The 20,096-nt window shown below is 33.2% G+C and overlaps 1 protein-coding gene across 3 annotated transcripts in view; it reads left to right on the forward strand.

Annotated features, from left to right (window-relative positions):
• Nucleotides 1-17,588, forward strand: part of LOC140447247 (E3 SUMO-protein ligase PIAS2-like) — a 45,794-nt gene extending 28,206 nt beyond the window's left edge. For all 3 annotated transcript variants that reach the window (XM_072539791.1, XM_072539789.1, XM_072539792.1), the window contains exon 10: nt 14,638-17,588. In XM_072539791.1, the coding sequence (XP_072395892.1) occupies nt 14,638-14,960 (323 nt within the window). In that variant the 3' untranslated portion in view covers nt 14,961-17,588. The remainder of the gene's footprint in view (nt 1-14,637) is intronic.
• Nucleotides 17,589-20,096: the final 2,508 nt, after the last annotated feature.

Here is a 20,096-nt window from a genome sequence, read left to right on the forward strand (position 1 = left end):
ATGTCTGGAAAATACAATGACATTCAAACTAAAATACAATAAGTTACCATAGGTGCTGCATGCTTAAGAAATGGTGCAACGGGATTAAAACAATTATACAGGATGTAACAAAAAGGTAACAGACTGTCTTTCGAAAGCTAACGAGGCTTGGCCGTTAACGTGTACGGTCAACAATAGGAATTTTAGTGCAGTAACTACAAAATGCAGTCACTGACACCGTCAACTAAACTTTCAGTATATAATTGGAAAGAACAACAAACATCCATCCGGCTTCTTTCTCCTCTACACTCATCCACATGTGCATTGCTCTCTGCATTCAGCTTCGTTACATGATCACCCCTTTGGTACTTTTTGGGTATTTCTTTATATGACACACTTTAAAGATACACCACAAACCCTGAACGTGATCACTAAAATCCGAAACAAGGACAACAAAATATCTTCTCACCCTAATTTAATAAAGAATTCTACCCTACATCCTACATCCCATGTAGAAAATCGTCGTCGACCTATATATCAGTTCTCCTCGAACATTCAGAAGAAGCGAAACTAATCTGAATAGATAATATCAAGTGTGACCTTGCCAAAACGTCGTCAAAGTAATGGTTTTTCTAAAAACCAAAGTTATCCAACGCGTCAAACCCGGAAAACCACATAAATATAAGAACAAAGATAACAATTTCATTAGTAAGGGGTAATTTGCATAGAAAAAGCCATGGAAGTTGTAAAGGGACCATCTTTACCACCAAAAACTGTTGCCTAATGAATGGCTAGGTATCATTGAAAAACAAGACTATAACGATATATGACTAATACTGAAGAATTAACAAGATATATGACATAATATATTAGAAAATCCACAATAAATTAATAAATTATTCAAAGGATATAAAACTGAACCCACTTTAACTCCTAAAACTTGTTCAAGCCGACGACGAATCCAAACTGTTTGGTGGTGAAAATTTTCCGGAAAATGCGCCAGTTTTGGTGGTGAAGATGGTCCTTTACAGCTTGCATAGTCTCTATTCTATATAAAATAACCCCTTACTGATGAAATAGATATCTTTGTTCTTATATATTCATTCTTATATTTATGTGGTTTTCCGGGTTTGACTCCGCGTTGGATAACTTTGGTTTTTAGAAAAACCATTACTTTAACGACGTTTCAGATATAGGTCGACGATGATGTTCTACGTTGGATGTAGGATATAAAATAAAATATAGTGCAATAAAATTGTATAAAATACATTAAAATTAAAATAATTTGAATTAAAAAATATATTAAATTAAATTAAAAAACGTCGCTCCGTGGGTAGACGATAAAAAAAGCTATGCTTCCTCTCCTTGGTCAATCCTGGAGTGCCACATCCCGTTTTTCATATATAACTTCTGTTGATCTCTCGAGGAACTTGTGTTGTTTCATACTACTTAAAGACGTGATAGAGAGTTTACATAATACATTTTAGTGTGACCAATATTTTTGTTGGTGTATAGATTTCATTACACATATGTTTATCGATTCTTAAATAATTTTTCGAAGACGAGTGGCCAATATATCAAAAATAAAAAGAAGAAAGGACTTTGTTGAACATTGTTAGAATTATTGACACGATTAATTATATTATTGTAACATAAAAAATGAGGTGTTCTTCAACTGATACTTTCATTTCCAGTGAATGTAACAATCGGTCTACAAAGTGATGATCAACTTATATTCGACAGTTCAGTATTTCTTCTATTGTAAGGGAGATGCTGAAAAGGTTTTACAAGAAAATCATAAACATCGAAATGTAGCTTCATATTTTAAAACTGTTTTTCATATATACAGGGTATTTCACGTAAAGGACCTCTCAATCTCAATTTTACAAGGACCTTTAAGATAGCCGTGACACACGAGCGTAGTCCAATTTAACCTACGCCCTATTTTCTCACCCCTTTTTCACTCATTTATTACCAACCCAATAATTTTTCACCCTCAAACCTACCCCTAATTGTAGTGATTCTGCTAGTTTAATATTTAAGCTAGTAGAATTAAAAAATATATATTTTGGAAATACCACAGTACTCTGCTAGGTTTTTACGAATTTATTATACAGATTGAACGAATTTAAAACGGAACATACAATTTAATACATGTCTGTTTGAACTGCATTTGAAATAGTGGACCAATATAAAACTTGGACAAAAATAAATCCATACCCGGTGATAGACATTGTATAAAATATCGTTCAACTATCTGTCTCCTTTAAAGGAAAGAGGAGCTTGCCTAATAGTCGGAGAGATAGAGCCGAAATTTTGATCTGATCAGTAATATGACATTTCTCTATTGGAATATATTCATTGTAACTGGGTTAAGACTTCGCCTTACAGGCGGGCGCCCCTCGTGGTACAGGGGGTGGCTATACAGGGATGAAGTTGTAATTTTTTTCGGAAAAATTAACGATCGATAATATGGCTGAAAATTTGCCCAGAGTAAGATCTTGGTATAACTAGACGAAATCCCAAAGGGCGGACGCGAGAGTGGATACATAAGGGGTGGCGGACAGGGATGAAATTGCAATTTTTTGGGGAAAAATTAACGATAAGTAATATGTCCGCCATTTTCATGGCTCATTATTTAGCCCCTAAAAACTCTAAATCCAAAAGAGCGGACAGCTGGGTTGGTACAGAGAGCCATAAAACGGGGTCAAATGTACCACTTGCCTGCGCATTTTAGGTCTCGGTAACAATTTTCAAACTGATTTTATTATGATATTTTTATACCGATTGATTTGAAAATTTGTATGCTCACTTCTGTTACTATTCTGAAAAGCGTCAAGTAGAGTTTGCCTCAAAATTTTCCAAAAAAATTTCCGTAAATGAAAATTTTCGTAATTTTTTGAGGTAAAATCTAATTTGTAGAATCCTTTCGATTTTCTGTCAGTTATACCATGAATTTTTCCAAAAATTTTCAAACGATTTTTCCGATAAGAAAAAAAAAATTAGAAAAACTTTTCTAAAACATTTGATAAAACTCTACGTCATCGTCTGAATCTTTTATAGAATATTTTGTAGAGAATTTGTAAAGAAAAACTTTAAAAATTTCGTCATTTTTCTCACTCTCACTGATGTCATCACATTCATCATCTTTGTCACTTTCACTTTCAATAATATCACATTCATTATCTGTTTCATTTTCAATCACTACTTCTCGAATTGATTCTGGCATCTGAGGTCCACTAAACCATTTGAATTTATATGTTTCATCTTCAAACTCCCAACCATGTTCTTCAACAATCAATTCTGTTGGTACTTTTTTATGAGCATTTGTCCAAATATTTGAAATATAATGGGCTCGCAGTAGATGTTGGTGTAATTCATCTTGACATGGTGGTAAGCTTGAAGCATTGAAATTTTTTAATTTTTTTTTAAAAAAGGCTCGTTCATATCATGCAACTTATACTGCCGGTTAAATAGTGAAAATCATCGTTTACTTTTCTTTTTGGAATTGTTCTCGTCAGTCCTGTTCCATATAAGTGACATATGAAAGTTTCTAAGGTTTCAAAAACTTCATTACAATCGAAGTCAGTTTCACCAAGTTGGATAAAAGCATCTTGATACTTATTACATTTAGCGCATGCGTCTAGAATTACTGATCTAAATGGAACGCGCATCATTATTATTTTAATATTTTAAAATAATAATGATGCAAAATTAATGTCCAAACAGAATTTGTAAAATTGTAATTAACTAATGAAAAAAAAAATTCAATCAATTTGAAAGTTAAAAAAAAATATTGAAAATATCTAAGTACAAAGTAAATTTCAAAACTTAAAAAATTGATAATCCCACTATTAAATTGATTTTTATTAATAATTTTGTAAAATGTTAAAGGAATTCTACAAATTGAATTTTACCTATTGATAAATAGAAAGAAATAATATATTTTGTATTTGATTATTAATGTAATAATAAATAAAATTTTTCTTATATCTGAAAAACCATTATTTATGCAATATAAATTTAAAAACCTTTTTATTGTAATAAAAAATAAGTAAAAATACTATTTGTTATACCAAAAATATTTAATAGTTAACATTATAAAATTACTTTAATTTAATAAAATATCAAATATCAAACATTTATTCAATTAAAAATTAATTCGTAAAATATTTATATTTAAGAAAAAAATGTGATTTGTAAAGTAAATCTAAATAAATAGTTTGAAAAAAAAACATTATCATAATATCATTTTAAAACTACAAAATATTCTATAAAAGATTCAGACGATGACGTAGAGTTTTATCAAATGTTTTAGAAAAGTTTTTCTAATTTTTTTTTCTTATCGGAAAAATCGTTTGAAAATTTTTGGAAAAAAATCATGGTATAACTTACAGAAAATCGAAAGGATTCTATAAATTAGATTTTACCTCAAAAAATTACGAAAATTTTCATTTACGGAAATTTTTTTGGAAAATTTTGAGGAAAACTCTACTTGACGCTTCTCAGAATAGTAACAGAAGTGAGCATACAAATTTTCAAATCAATCGGTATAAAAATATCATAATAAAATATCAGTTTGAAAATTGTTACCGAGACCTAAAATGCGCAGGCAAGTGGTACATTTGACCCCGTTTTATGGCTCTCTGTACCAACCCAGCTGTCCGCCCTTTTGGATTTAGAGTTTTTAGGGGCTAAATAATGAGCCATGAAAATTGCGGACATATTACTTATCGTTAATTTTTCCCCAAAAAATTGCAATTTCACCCCTGTCCGCCACCCCTTATGTATCCACTCTCGCGTCCGTCCTTTGGGATTTCGTCTGGTTATACCAAGATCTTACTCTGGGCAAATTTTCAGCCATATTATCGATCGTTAATTTTTCTGAAAAAAATTACAACTTCATCCCTGTATAGCCACCCCCTGTACCACGAGGGGCGTCCGCCTGTAAGGCAAAGTCTTAACCCAGTTACAATGAATATATTCCAATAGAGAAATGTCATATTACTGATCAGTTTAAAATTTCGGCTCTATCTCTTGGACTATAAGGAAGCGATAAGTGGTTTGACAGCATAATAACTGCTTGTTTAGTCTAGTTTTTTCAGTGATTCTAGGCAACCTATTTGGATGGAGTTTTGACTTGTTCTTGAATGAATTCAGAATCCAGCAGCCCGCTGAAGTATTGGATTTTTATAATATAATTATTTGACAACCTTTTGTTGGCCAACCACCTAGAGCGGAGTTGAGCCGAAATACATTGATTTCGTATGTTCCGTTTTAAATTCGTTCAATCTGTATATACAGCTCAACGGGTCCTAGAGGCCCATGGTTAATTTATGAATTTATTACCACCCTAGTAATTTTTCACCCCTCAAATAACCCTTGTGAGAAGTCATAATTCTTCTTCTTTCTCTTTATAAGCAATTCTGGCTGTTCATTGGTGGATTAATACCTCTTTGGTGACTTATCTCTTACAATTTTGACGACACAGGTTTCCTTCATTCTGCTTATGTGGTTATTCCATTCTTTTTTTCTATTTTGTGTCCATTTATTTATACACTGTACGTTACATTTTCTTCTAATGTCTTCATTTCTCTTTCGATCTCTCAGCGTATTTCCTGTAATTCTTCTCAGTACTCTCATCTCTGCCGTTTCCAGTAGCCTTTGCGTTGTGGCTGTGTCGGGTCTTCTTTCTGAGGCATATGCCATTATTGGTCTTACAATGGCTTTATAAATTCTTGATTTTATCTCAGTGTTAATCTGTTTGTTTCGCCATATAGTGTTATTAAGGCATCCTGCCAGTCTATTTGCATTTTGTACTTGATCTCTCATTTCTTTGTCCAGGTCTCCATAGCTAGACAGTGTAATTCCAGGTATTTTATTTCCATTACTTATTCAATACTGATGCCATCAATTTCTATTTTACATCTAGTTGGTTCTTTGCTGACTACTATTGTTTTAGTTATTATTGTCATATTGATTGTCATATTAAATTCGTTTGTTCTTATGTTAAATCTGTGGACCAGTCTTTACAGACTATCCTATTTATTATTATAGGTTCTGTAAGTTGTCCATCTATTCTGACTTCCATTTTGTTGTTTTGGTAGATGTTTTCGATAGTTTTTATAATATTTAGGGGAGCTTCTCTATTATACAGAAGATGGATTACATCTTTGAGTCTTACTCTGTCAAGCGCTTTTTTTAGGTCAATCAGACACAGAAATGCTGGTCTATTATACTCTAGTGATTTCTCAGTAATTTGCTTTATAACGAATATTGCGTCTGTACACGATCTTCCACTACGAAAACCCTGTTGTTCATCTGCTAAACTTATCCTCTGATTTATTAGCACTTGTAAAATTTTAGTTGTAAGTTTTAGCATAGTATTTAACAAGTTTAAAGCTCTGTAGTTTTCTGGCGGTTTTTTATCTCATTTTTTGAATAGTAGAATTAGTTCGCTCGTTCTCCATTCTTCCGGTATTTTATTGTGTTTTATAATTGTATTAATTAATGTTGTTAATTGTTCTGTCATTGCTGCTGCACAATATTTCAGTAACTCGTTTGGTATCCCGTCTTTACCTGCTGCTTTTCTGTTCTTCAGGTTTCAAGTATTTTCCGAACTTCCTGTACATTTATATTAAGTTCTTCATTTGTGGTAATTTCTGGTGTTTCCGGTTCTAGCGTCGTTTGTTCTTCCTCTGCATATAGCTTTTTTAGGTAGTCAATCCACGTATCCTTTCTAGTCTATCAGTAGTGTGCTAACCTGGCTGTAGACCCCCTCATACTTTATCCGGGCTTGGAACGGCAAGAGTTCTGTCGAGCTACTCTATCCACCCAACAAAATTGCAGGCGGAGTTCAGTCAAAATTCTGTTACGTTAAAATCAAGGTGAAAAAAATCTTTTCTTACTACAATTTTACTGTACTCTGCTTATAACTGAAATAAGAAAGTGTTCTGGCAAGTTTTTACTAAACTGGGTTACAGCAAAGTTTGTAGCTGTTTCTCGCCTTTAATCATAGACAAAATTCTGCAGGCAAGGTCATGTTAACTTTCTTTTTCGACCTTGAAGGACCATAGCTCATAGAATTGACAAAACATAATCAAGGCCAACTTTGAACAAGCTCTATCGAGCACTAAGCTGAAAACATCCAGGGAAGCTCTCACGTGGGATCATTCTTGTGCACGAAAATGCTCAGCCTCATATTGCCAAAGTAGTGAAAGAAAATCTACAACGAAAGAAATGGAGGATATTAGAGCATCCACTCCTATAGTCCCGATTTATAGCCTTGTGATTTTCACATCTTTAAGCTACTGAAAAAGGCGTTAAAAGAATCGTTTTTAGTGGGACAAAGAACTACGAAATGCCGTAAAAGAATTCTTTGAGTAACAGCCGCAAAAATTCTTTAAGTCGGTTGGTGAAACAGTGGCATATGTAGCTTAATTGTAAAGTTAATAATATACTGGGTGTTTTATTTAAAAAAAAAACATAACTTATGTAACACTTGTTTGAAAATAATTTTAAAATGTGTAACTGTATTGTGTAAATCATTTTCTTATTAAAACTTTTTCTGTTCTCTGAAAACGGAGATCGAACCCGGGGATATAAATTGATTACCCTTATGTATGTACACTGATTTTTATACCTTCTGTGACTGATTTCCAGTTCCTGAATCTATTTTACTCTTTAATTTGTTAATGACTTACATACATCAACCATTTTTCCATCATTCGCTCTAAAATGTATTCTTCAATCTCTTAGATAATTTTTTAATTAGTTATAAGTGATATTCAACTTAAAAATGTACGAATCGACGTTAATAAAGGCGTGTAACGTCTACGTTTATTTAGATATTTAATTTTTTAAATTTTTTTCAAAATAAAAATAATGAAGACATAACTTTCGTTGATTTTGTTGCGCTTGTTAGAAATTTGTTAGTGTTGATCCACATCTACCGTTATTAAGTAGTAAGACCTTTGTAGAAATCTAAAATAAAGCGTTTTTTGCAAATTTTTATGTAAAGGTAAGGAAAAGTAAGAGTGTGATAATAATGTAATTAATCATGCTTTTAATGTGTTCAAGAAAAATTATTTATTCAGTACTAGTATAAAATGGAGACGCTGTTGTAGCCATTCTTGCGAGGCATATTTAATTTGACGCGCTTTGTGATACGCAGCGTAACTGGCACAAACTTCAATATAAAAAAAAACAAAAAAAATCAACACAAAAGTTCGTTGTGCTATTGTAATTTATTCGACAGTTTTCTGGTAAGTGTAATTGTTTGTGTTTTGTTCATTAATAGTTGGAGCTGGGAATAAACTGCTCCAACTTTCTTTTCCTGCAAATATTGTAACAGATTGGTTGTAAAAAATATCTTTTGTTAAAACTATCGGTAATCTTTCAAAAATGATATCACATTTACAATACACAACAGATCTTACAGGCGTATTAGACCAGGGAAATATGCAAAAAAGGTACCCTATTTGTGACACTGAACCGGCCAGGCAAACGACAGTTGTTTTGAGTAGTATGGACCTCTGTAACAAAAACCTATGTTTCCCTCAGTCGATTTTTTGGACTTAATTAATTATTTTTAAGGAAATTTTAATTATATTAAGGAAATGAAAAGAATAGTAAATTTGGAGTAGGATTTATAATAAATAAAGCTATAAGTAAGCATGTCATCATCAATTAAAATTATCCAGGTATATGCCCCCACGACAGCTTATGATGACGAAGATATCTAACTATTTTATGAAGATATATCAAAGGCTATAGAAGAACATAAAAATCATCTTACACTAGTAATTGGAGATTTCAATGCCAAACTGGGTATAAAACTAAACAAAGAAGAAACTAAAATAGGAGATTTCGGGTATGGTCAGAGAAATGATAGTGGTGCTACTTTGATGAACTACCTAGAAGAAAAGCATCTATACGCAATAAACTCCTTTTACAAAAACAAGCCCCAGCGAAAGTGGACATGGATCAGCCCTAATGGATCCACAAAAAATGAGATCGACTACATACTGTCCACGGAACGATATATCATTAAAGATGTAACAGTTCTTAACAGATTCACAACAGGTAGCGATCACAGGATGATCAGAGCAAAAATTAGTGTTGACGGTAACTATGAAATGAAAAGAAAAATAATTAGAAACTGGGATCTAGTAGATAGAAACAAACTAGGGCAATATAAAGAGATATACAAAGACCTATTAAAAGAACAACTTACCCAAAAATGAGACAGTGATGATAAAGATATAGACAACATACTTACAGCAACGATGATTACATCAGGAAAAGAAATAGCAAAAAAGGATCTAAAAAAGAACAACTATATATCAACAGAAACAAAGAAGCTTATGAATAAAAGAAGGAAGCTGAACGAAGAAGGCAAAAGGAAATCTATAGAATATGTAGAAATCAATAAAACAATAAGCAGAATGGTAAAAGGAAATAAGAGAAAAGAAGAAGACATAAAAATAGAAGAAGTAATACAGAACAACAAAAATATGAAATGCTTAAGATAGGTAAGTGTGAAATAAACAAAATAAAAGATGTAAACGGAGTAGAAACAAACATTAAAGATGACATCATAAATATTATCCACCATTTCTACTCAGAATTATATAAAACAAAAAAGGAACCACTAGAAGAAATTAAAAACCAACTTAAGACTAAAATAAAAAATGTCAACTCAGAGCTACAGCCAGAAATAAGCAAATCAGAAATAAAGAAGGCATTGAAAGAAATGAAAAACAACAAATCGCCTGGAAAAGATGGAATAACTGCAGAAATGCTGAAATATGGTGGAAAAGTGGTAATTAATACTCTACATACCCTTTTTAACAAGGTATTAAAAGAAAAAGAATCCCAAACAACTGGAAGGAATCCGTAACCATTATCCTACACAAGAAAGGGGATAAAGCAGATATAAAAAAACTACCGTGCTATAACACTCCTCAATGTAATGTATAAACTCCTAACAAAAATTTTAACCAATAGATTTAATCAGAAAGACAAATGTTGCACATAAGACCAATGTATAAAAAGAGAAACGAGTGGATAAGAGAGAAAACAAAAGTGAGGGATGTTAGACACGAAGTTGCAAAATTGAAATGGAGATTTGCCGGACACATTATAAGACAAAAAGAAGACCGATGGAACAAAATTCTTATAAGTTGGAGACCGTGGTAATATAAACGAAGCAGAGGAAGGCCCCAAATGAGATGGGAAGATGATATCAAGAAGCACGTGGGCTCTAGGTGGATGACTATAGCGACAGACAGAGAAGAATGGAAAAGGATTGGGGAGGCCTATGTCCAAAGATGGACCGAAGAAGGCTAATTAGATAGATAGAATTAATTAATTAACAAATTAAGGTCAAAAACGGTAAATTTTCGCTTTTTTCGTCTATCAGCAAAAAGTAAAGAGTTTGAAACAAATTTGAGAAGAGAAGAAACTTATAAGTTATATAAAAACTTTCAAAATGGCGTTTTCTAAACGTTCCTATCCTTATTTGTTGCTTAGAAAGTTGCAAAATAAGTCAAAAATTTCGGTTTTTTATAAATGTTAATAACTTTTTTTACAATAAACTTATAACCTTTTATATTACACACAATGTTGGGTCTTTTGGTGCTTACAATAAGATTAAAATGTCAAGTCAGAAAATTAAATGGGTATATTAAATATACGGATATATTCTAAAAGAAGAAGATTTGTTCTATTAATACTTACAAAAAATGAGGAAAAATAATTTTAAATATTGCAAAATAATGTTTCAAAAACATGCATTTTTGCTTATAAACAATTAGAATAACTTTTTAACCATTGACTGCAAAAACTGAATTTTTTATATTTTGACAGCCTGAATTGTTTTTACTAATTTGAAAGGAAAAAAAGTTGACCTTGAACACTTTGGGATGAAGTTACTGCCTTTTTTTATAAATTGATATGAGCTTTGTTTATAACAATTAAGACCTTATTAGGGTCATCTAAAAGATGACGGATTAAATCGCATTTATCGTACTCTGTGCTACGTTGCTATTGACAAGAAAGCACTATATAACAAAAAAGAATTGACTAAAACTAATTCATAAAGAAACTTCACTTAGTTGGTTTAGTTTTTAAGAAATATCAACGTTTAATGTCACTATTAGAAGTCTGTAGGGTATGTGGTGTACCGGTAGTCTTCTCAGTTTTCATATTTGTATGAGTTATTTTTAATACTAATGCCAAATCTTTGCTACAAAGAAATTTTCTGAGTTTCATAAAGTTGTACGTGTTTTTTTCAGTTTTAACTTTAATTTCGACAGTATCCTCCCTACTCTTTGAATCTGCTTGGCCTTCTACCATCAGAGTTGGGTTAGTATTTCCTCTCGAAATTTCAACTTCTTTGGATATTAAACGTCCAGATTTTTGTTTCTGTTAATTTCGACAGTATCCTCCCCTAGTCTTTGAATCTGCTGGCCTTCTACCATCAGAGTTGGGTTAGTATTTCCTCTCGAAATTTCAACTTCTTTGGATATTAAACGTCCAGATTTTTGTTTCTGTTAATTTCGACAGTATCCTCCCCTAGTCTTTGAATCTGCTGGCCTTCTACCATCAGAGTTGGGTTAGTATTTCCTCTCGAAATTTCGACTTATTTGGATATTAAACGACCAGATTTTTTTTTCTGAGACTTTCAGTCAGTTTATCATGTTCAACAATCTCGAAGGATTTGTTGTAGTCTTTGAAGTAGGCGTAAGGTCTTAATTACTCTTGTGGCTATACTGTTACCAAAACCCAACTGTATATTACTAATTTCTAATTTCAAGTGTATTCTGGTATGTATAATTCTTAAAAAGTTTTGAGAAAAAATGGGGTAAAGAAAATGTAAAATGGTGTTCTCGAACTCTGAAAAAACCTACAAAGCGACAAAGAAAAATCAGAAGACAAATAATGATCAAAAATGGAACAATATTAACTGACGACAAGGATATATTGAAAAGACTGAGGGATTATTTAGAACAACTGTTGAAGCAAAGGAAAATGAAAACAACGTAACTGGCGGATCAGTGGAGGACAATGAGGAATCAGAAGCTATATAAATCAGGGGGAATCTGTGAAAAAAAGCGATTAAATTTGGATGTGAGAGGTGGCATTCGGATTTTTGCAGAAAAAGTTGTTTGATAGCTTCAGTAATAACTTATCTTTCGCATAAACGGGTTAAACTGAGATATCACAATAGTATTTCATCAGAAATATTCTACAAGGTATTACAGTTGGACTAGACCAGGGCGGATCTGTTTTGAGGTGAATGTGAGAGGTGGAATTTGGATATTTGCAAAAATAAAGAAAGTAACAGCCTCCAGGAGGCTTTGAATTTGCGGTTCACCTATTTTAAGAGGTGTCCAGACTTTTGTTACAGTATATATATACAGTGCTAGTCAAACGTCCGTTCCCTCCTCGTATCTTTTGAACGGTTATTGTTATAATAGTGAAATTTGGAGGGAGGTAATAAACAGACGTAGGCTTGACTAGTCATAATTGGTGACGTAATAGTGACAGATGACGTTACAGCGCACTGTGACAGATAATTTTAAATGGCAAGTGATACGTTGTTTAAAAGGTATTGAAAATACATATTCAGTCATAATAATTTTGTTTGACTTTAAGAACATTTTGATGAATAAATTAAATAAATACTAAAGTTGTAGCTTCTCATTTAATTAGTAAATATTTAACAACCAGTTCGTATAGTAAGTGTTCACCAAATCGATAACAAATAAACTGAATGAAATTATAACACTAGCAGAAAGACAAGGTTTTAGGTCGGGAAGATCATGCACCGACGCTATATTTATAATGATTCAAATTCAAGAGAAATCTTTAGAATATAACAAACCGGCATATGTATGTTTCGTGGACCTTAAGAAGGCATTTGACACAAGGTCAAATTAAAAGACGTTATCCACTTACTGTACACAAGAGAGATGCTTCTAGGAATAATCAAAACGATCGAAAATATCTACCAAAACAACACAATAAAAGTAAAAGTAGAAGAAAAACTATCCGACTCTATTGAAGCTGGCAATAGGATAAGACAAGGAGATTTCCTGACTCCTCTATTGTTCAACCTGAGTATGCAGCACCAATTTAATATAACCGCCAGAAAATTTAACATGTTAATTTCTGTAAAAAAGACAAAATGCATGGTTACAACAGCAAATTTACTAAGATGTAAATTGTAGCTGGAAGGTCAGATAATAGAACGGAGTGATGGAGTTTAAATATCTAGGCATCACATTATCTAGCTACGGAAAGCTCGAAACGGAAGTGGAAGATCAAGTGAATAGAGCAAACAGAGCAGCAGGCTGTCTAAATGAAACAATATGGAGAAATAAAAATATCGAGAAAGAAACGAAAGGCGGAATTTACAAAACAGTCATCAGACCAATAATGACATACGCGGCAGAAATAAGACCTGACACAGAGAGGACAAAAAGGATTTTAGAAACAGCAGAGATGAAAAATTGATGGTAAGACACTATGGGACAGAGCTAGAAGTACAGATATACGACGTAGACGCAAGGTGGAGAACATCAAGAACTGGGTAAGGAATAGAAGAGTAGAATGGAACGATCATATAAGCCGAATGACAACAAATAGAGTAGTAAAGACGGCAAGAGACGGTTCCCCGATAGGAAAACGATCAGTAGGAAGACCACGGAAACGATGGAACGATAACTTACTGGAGATACATTGAAAAACAGACAGTCATGTCTATATAAAAAGAAGAAGAAGAATAGAGGATTCCTCGACAACCAAAAAAATATCAAGAAAAACGAAGATGACAATAACGAAAAAATATATAGGCTAAAATTAACATACAGATCGGAAAACTGGATTTTAAGCAGAAGATATCAGAGTAGGATACAAGCAGCAGCGATTAAATACATCAGAAGAACGATAGAGGCAAAATCAGAGAATGATAGTCAAATTCGGAAATGAAGAAATAAGAAACAGACTTAAAATTAAACCGTTGATTCACACAATAAAGGAGAAAAAATTAGCAGCATGGTCCGATCATACAACACAAATGGGCAATAAAAGACAAGTGAAAAGAGTGTGGGAAGCTACACCAATAGGGAAAAACAGAAGGAGGATACCAATAAAAGAGTAAATTACAAGAGTATTACAAAATCTTTGCAAGAAGCAACATAAATGGTGAAAAACAGAAAAGAATGGAGAAAAGTCATCAAAAGCTAGACGCACCTCTCTCGACACATAATGGTACAAGAGGAACGATTATGTATGTTTCTAGTATTTTCATTTATGCAGCAGGTTGTTGTTTCTTCTTCTTAATTGCACAATGTTCAGTACCATACGTCATAGCTGATGGTACAACGATCCGAATTGTCTTTCCAGTTTCGTTGGATGATTCATCCCACTTCATTCAACCCGCTCTTACTATACTGTACCCATATCCATCCATTTCACCATATTTTCCATACAAAAAATGGAATTTATAATATTTTATATAATTTGAAACTTACTTTTCTTTAGACGGGTATATTTTCACTGTAGTTGTCGTATTTCACAAAATGTATTGCTGTATTTGACTATTTGTCAAATTACTAATTCCTTATTATTAATTTTTCATTTTTGTTATAGATTCAACTAGCATCTCATCCAGTAGTAACCAATCTAGGGTAACGACAACTCCTGGTCCGTCTTCTGTTTCGAGTTCAGGCTACCCCGCGAGTCCTTCAATCATCAACTTGGATAGTCCTTCGCCACCGCGTTCACCCCAACCGACACCTCAACCGGCAGCTCAGCAAACTGCGTCTTCCTGCATGATGACAGGACAAACCAACGGAAACACCACACCTAACCAGGTCACTGCTCCGTTTATGAGTCCAAATTCCATGCCATTCCTAGACCTTGAAACTGAGACACCTGCCGGAGCCAACATGACATACCCCCAGACTTACTAATGCTTAAGTCAATTTAAGTGAAAATGACATTCTTTATTTATTTTTATTACAAAGGTATAGACTATGTAATTAAGGGTATGTGTTTAGTTTTAAATGTAATTTTGTAATATTTTCCAAGATCTTTGCACATTGTAGATTTTTTTCTCTATATTTTTTTCATATTTTTATTGGCATCTCAACATAGTTCAAGGCAAGAAAACAGTTCTGCTGTGAATTACTGCCAAGCAATGTATAGCGATAACTTGAATAGTTTCTGTTTTATATCGGTAAAAAAATTAACTCCAGAGGTGTTATAAATCTTACAGTTGCTCATACAAATTAAGTGTACTGCACTGACAGTAACTCCCATTATATAGTCAAAGTTAGAACTAAAATCAAGCGAGTTATATTTCGGTGAAAACCGTCGAAAAGTTCTGCTCGAGGGTGCAGTGCGAGGTGTACATGTGAGAGCTAAAAAGATGACCTTCTAGTTCAGTCAAGATCTTTTATTGATGTTGGAGACATTTGCTCTAATAACAAGATACAACTTACGAAGCAAAAAACCTTGCCTAAATTAAATAGTTTGCCTATGTATATTAAAATGTTTTTAGCCGTTCAGAATGTTAAAAAGTTAATTTACAAATCAATCCTTCGTTCTTCTGTAAGTTCCGTCTTTTAATGGAGGTTGACAATGACTTCTGCAAATCCATCTGTCCAAGTTTCCATGCCATGTAGTAGGATATATATACGAACTGGTTGGTGGAAATTTGACTTTCACACAGCTTGTAGATTCTCTTATGAATTATCTTTAGGAAAAATTTTAGGAGATGACTTATGAGGCTTATAGGTACTAATTATATGAGGCACTCTCTTTTCGGTGGATCTTGTAGATGGATTCATGTGACCAGAAAGCTTTTTCTTGGTTTAAGTCTTCCTGTTGTTGGTTCATGGAGTGAACAAATTTGTGGAAAATATTGTTTTCATTTCAAACGATGCTCTTTCAATCACAAGCTGAGTTACTGGGTAACCCCACGGTATTTACGGTACACGTAGTGTTCACGGGCTTCTCCATACCATTGAATGTTCAGTTTACTGAATACCTCTCTATTACAAAGTGGGATTTGCTTTGAGGTAGTTTGATTGGTAGTATGTTGTCATTGTTTTCAAGGCTTCAGTTAGTCTTGGAGCCTAAGAGCCATGTCGCTACCTGGACAAAAGTTTGTGCTTGCTTAACAATAGTAACAGCTGCGAATAGTTGTCTGCACAAATGACAGTCTTAGTATTTACTAGTACGGGTTGGTCGTTGATGTAGATCTTTTACAATGTAGATGGTATTACATAGCCTTATCTGAGATCATTCTTGTGTGTTCTCCATCTGCTTTTTTTTTAAGCAAGCTTCCATACTGGCATTGTATTACTTTTTTCGCTATAGTAAAATACTGAGGCGAACGTTACGGACCTAGTACCACGAGAAGGCGTCACGAAATAGCAGTTCTTCACATCGATTCATCACACATTAATTTGTGTAAAATGTTTCATAGTATCAAACCTGAGCATGATGTATTCATTTGTTTTGTTAGTAATATATAAAATGTGTAAGTTTTTTTTTCTCGCTAGGGCGTCAACCCGGTTCATCCCCTCGGAGGTTTCATCCCTTTTTGTGTGCTTTACATTTAGTTTCTTTCGTAGAATTGCTTACAAAATCGGTTAGTAATTTTACAGTTTATGATGTCTTGATGAAGTAAATAAAGGAAATCATTATTTTCTGAAAAAATAATACAATTTAGGTCTATTGGAAGGTTTATCTTATAGTGAATTAAGTTTTTATATAGTTTATTAATGTTTACATTATTTATTGGACATTCAAGTAAAACATGTACTAATGTACCCATTTTAACACAACTACAACGTGGATCGTCTGTAATTTTCATTTTGTGCTTATAATAAGGTGTTAGTGCATGATTAGCATGTACTAGATTTATTGTGGCGACAAAGTTTCTGTTTGGTATTTTGTGAAACCATGGTTTTCTGGGAATTCTTTTGCTGGTGTTTACAAAAGTTTGTTCCGGTTGTTGAAGCGTTGTGTAGGTTTTGCCACATCTCATTTATTTTGTTTCTTTGGTTTAAGAATAGATCGGACGGGGGTAGTTTAAGATTTAGTTATTCTCCTGATGTTAAGGCTGTTTTTGCTAAGGCATCTACTATTTCATTACCTGTTATACCTGCGTGTCCCTTTACCCATAGATATATGACGACTTTATTCTTGATGTGTATCTCATTATGTAAATACAGGATATTTGCTTCAATATGATTAACTGATCTATTTATGTTTACTTTTTTAAGTTTATCTACTGCACTTTTGCTGTCGGACATTACATACGGACATTAAATGAGAAGTAAATAATTAAAAGAATATCTGTCAATAAAAGATTCGATTGGTAACGATTGTCAAGGAAAAACCTTGGACGAAGGACAAGTGTCTCCTGTGATGTCATACAATTTTTGAACGAGTTTCCTGTGGTTTACGATATCATAAGTGGCGGTAACATCTCAAAAAACAGTTCTTTAATGAGTTTTTCGTCTTTGCTCGATGAAATTCTATTGATGATCATGCGTTCAAGTGTTTGAACAATTAATAGAGAAAAGATATCAGCTGACAGCTTTTGGAGTCATTGGGATCTTTGCCAGATTTAGGCAAGGCAGCAAATTGACTATATACATACTTTGGGCGCAACTGTTCATCATCTGCAGAAGTCACTCTAACGTTTTCGATCTAAACTTCTTGATTTGCTCCGTACATAGGTTTTTTTTAGATAATGATGAATGATATCTCGTCCAAACATCTACGAATATTTGCTATTAAAAGGCAAACAAGTTCTGAACGGATGAACACGCGGATATATACTAAATCATGTTTCGTAGAGTTTTAGGTCCTCTTTTAGGATTGATAAAGCTTGTACTCACGTTACACCGCCATTCCCGGTTGAAAGTTTCAATAAGAGCAAAATATATAAAAAGTTACAGCCAGTGTTACCGCATTGTAAAATATTATCAACACCTCTGGGGATATTGTTTAACGAAAAATGCATTTATTGTCTGTCTATCAATGTATTAATCTCGTTTAACTAAATTATTGAATAAAAGTATTTGTAAACTTTGTTATAATTTATTGTACTGCAAAATTTATAGTACTACTGTAAAAAACTTATCGAAAATCCTTGTCAATATCTGATTTAGAGAATTTTTGTTCATTTCATGATTTTTGTATTTTATAAATATAATCAAATTCAAGATAATTAAAATGGTTAATAAAACATGAGTTTAGTTTAAACATATACCCATTATTTACCCACATATTTACCTGCTCTGGATAACGACTGGATATCTAGTTTTATACATTCAGTAATTACGTATGGAGAGACTACAAGGTCAGTTGACTCTGTCACCTAAACCAAGAATATCAAGCAGTTCAATTGCACCCGTGACGCCTGTTAAAGTTATCAACCGTCAGCTGATTGAAGATGAAAATGATAAATGGGAAACCCAAAAAAAAAGAAGTTTTTACAAAACAACTCGTCCAACACTTATTGAACGACCAGATCCACTCCAGGGAACCAATGACAATGCTGTAGGTATCCTGCGTGTGTCCACAAAACATGGCGATTTTCCTCAGGTTTCGATCCAAAACGGAAGCTCAGGAAATACTTAACTATCTAAAAGCAAGAAAATTGGATGAAAACGTTATCTGCGAAAAAATAAAAACCAGGACAGATAAGTACAAAAGTTCATTTAAAATTACTGTTCCAGAAATAAGAATACCCCATTTAATGCAGCAAGAATTATGGCCGAACGGTGTAATTTTTAACCATTTTCAGAATGTACAGAGGCACCCCAGTGTCAAAAGACAGTCTACGGCACACATCAAAAGAAATTATCAGTAATCCACTTAAATACGCAATCAATTAAAACAAGTATTGATGCCATTAATTTTATCCTAGGTCATGATGAATGCTTTGCTCTTTGTTTAACTGAGCGCTGGAAACAGAAGAACAACTGCGGGACTACAATGTGCGGAATTTTAAACTGATCTCTTCATATTGTAGAAACAGGAGTATGGTCGGTGGCAATGCGGTATACATCAAAGACACGTTTATTGCAAAAGCCCGGGAAGATATTTCTAGTTTATCAGAAAGAACGGTGTTCTTTCTGATAAAATGTGTAATCTGTGTAAATTATTAATCTCTAAAAATTTAAATTACAGTTCTGTCGTAGCCTGTCAGAAATTTCTCAATTCGAGTGTATGTTTTCGTTTAAAATATGGCGATCGCGTTCTGACACACTTCAAAGACGACATCTGAGAGTGGGCATTCTGATTGTTATTTATTCTGTATCCAAAGCATATTCGAAAAAAGTTCGATATAACTTTTATCGACCGTCCAAATTTCGAGCCTAGCCTTACAAACCGTCAACATTTTTGTTGTGCGAGTTTTACCCCTTTTCAGAAATATGTTCTGCCTACCTACAATCTGCCCCCACATGATTGGTTGTTGATAGTGACGTGATTAAAATATCCCTATGCTAATTGACAGCTGGACCACAGAATAAGAAACAATGAATTGACAGCTGGACCACAGAATAAAAAAGAATTGTTTCTTATTCTGTGGCTGGACTGTATTGTCTATGTTAGATTAGACATATCACACGTTTTTGTTTGTGCACCCTTCCGTTTGGTGGCACTGTTAGTCTCGTTTATGCGCGTGGAGGTAAGAAACCTTAGAGTAGGGAATTCTACTCGTCGAATTCTACTTGACGAGTAGAATTCCCTACTAAGTAAGAAACCATCTTACCTCCATGTTCCTGCACGTTGTTTGTTGTCACTTTGTCATTAAAGATATAAAAATAGAGACAAAGCAAAGAATATAGACATATAGTATTTTTCATATAAAAATGCATGCACGTCATTCAAGATTTACGACGTCAGTAAAATTTGAAGTATTCTTGTATCAGTTGCGTAGAATTGTTTAATCTATTTAATTCAAATTATTATTTTGTGGAATATTAGACTTAAAGAGTTATTTCATAAAATTTATATTATTAATAATAACAAATGCTTTTGGTTATTTAATCAGTATAATTCTAAAATTCCCAATATACTGA

Source organism: Diabrotica undecimpunctata, chromosome 8 (genome assembly GCF_040954645.1).
Source record: "Diabrotica undecimpunctata isolate CICGRU chromosome 8, icDiaUnde3, whole genome shotgun sequence".
In the NCBI taxonomy this organism is placed as follows: domain Eukaryota; kingdom Metazoa; phylum Arthropoda; class Insecta; order Coleoptera; family Chrysomelidae; genus Diabrotica; species Diabrotica undecimpunctata.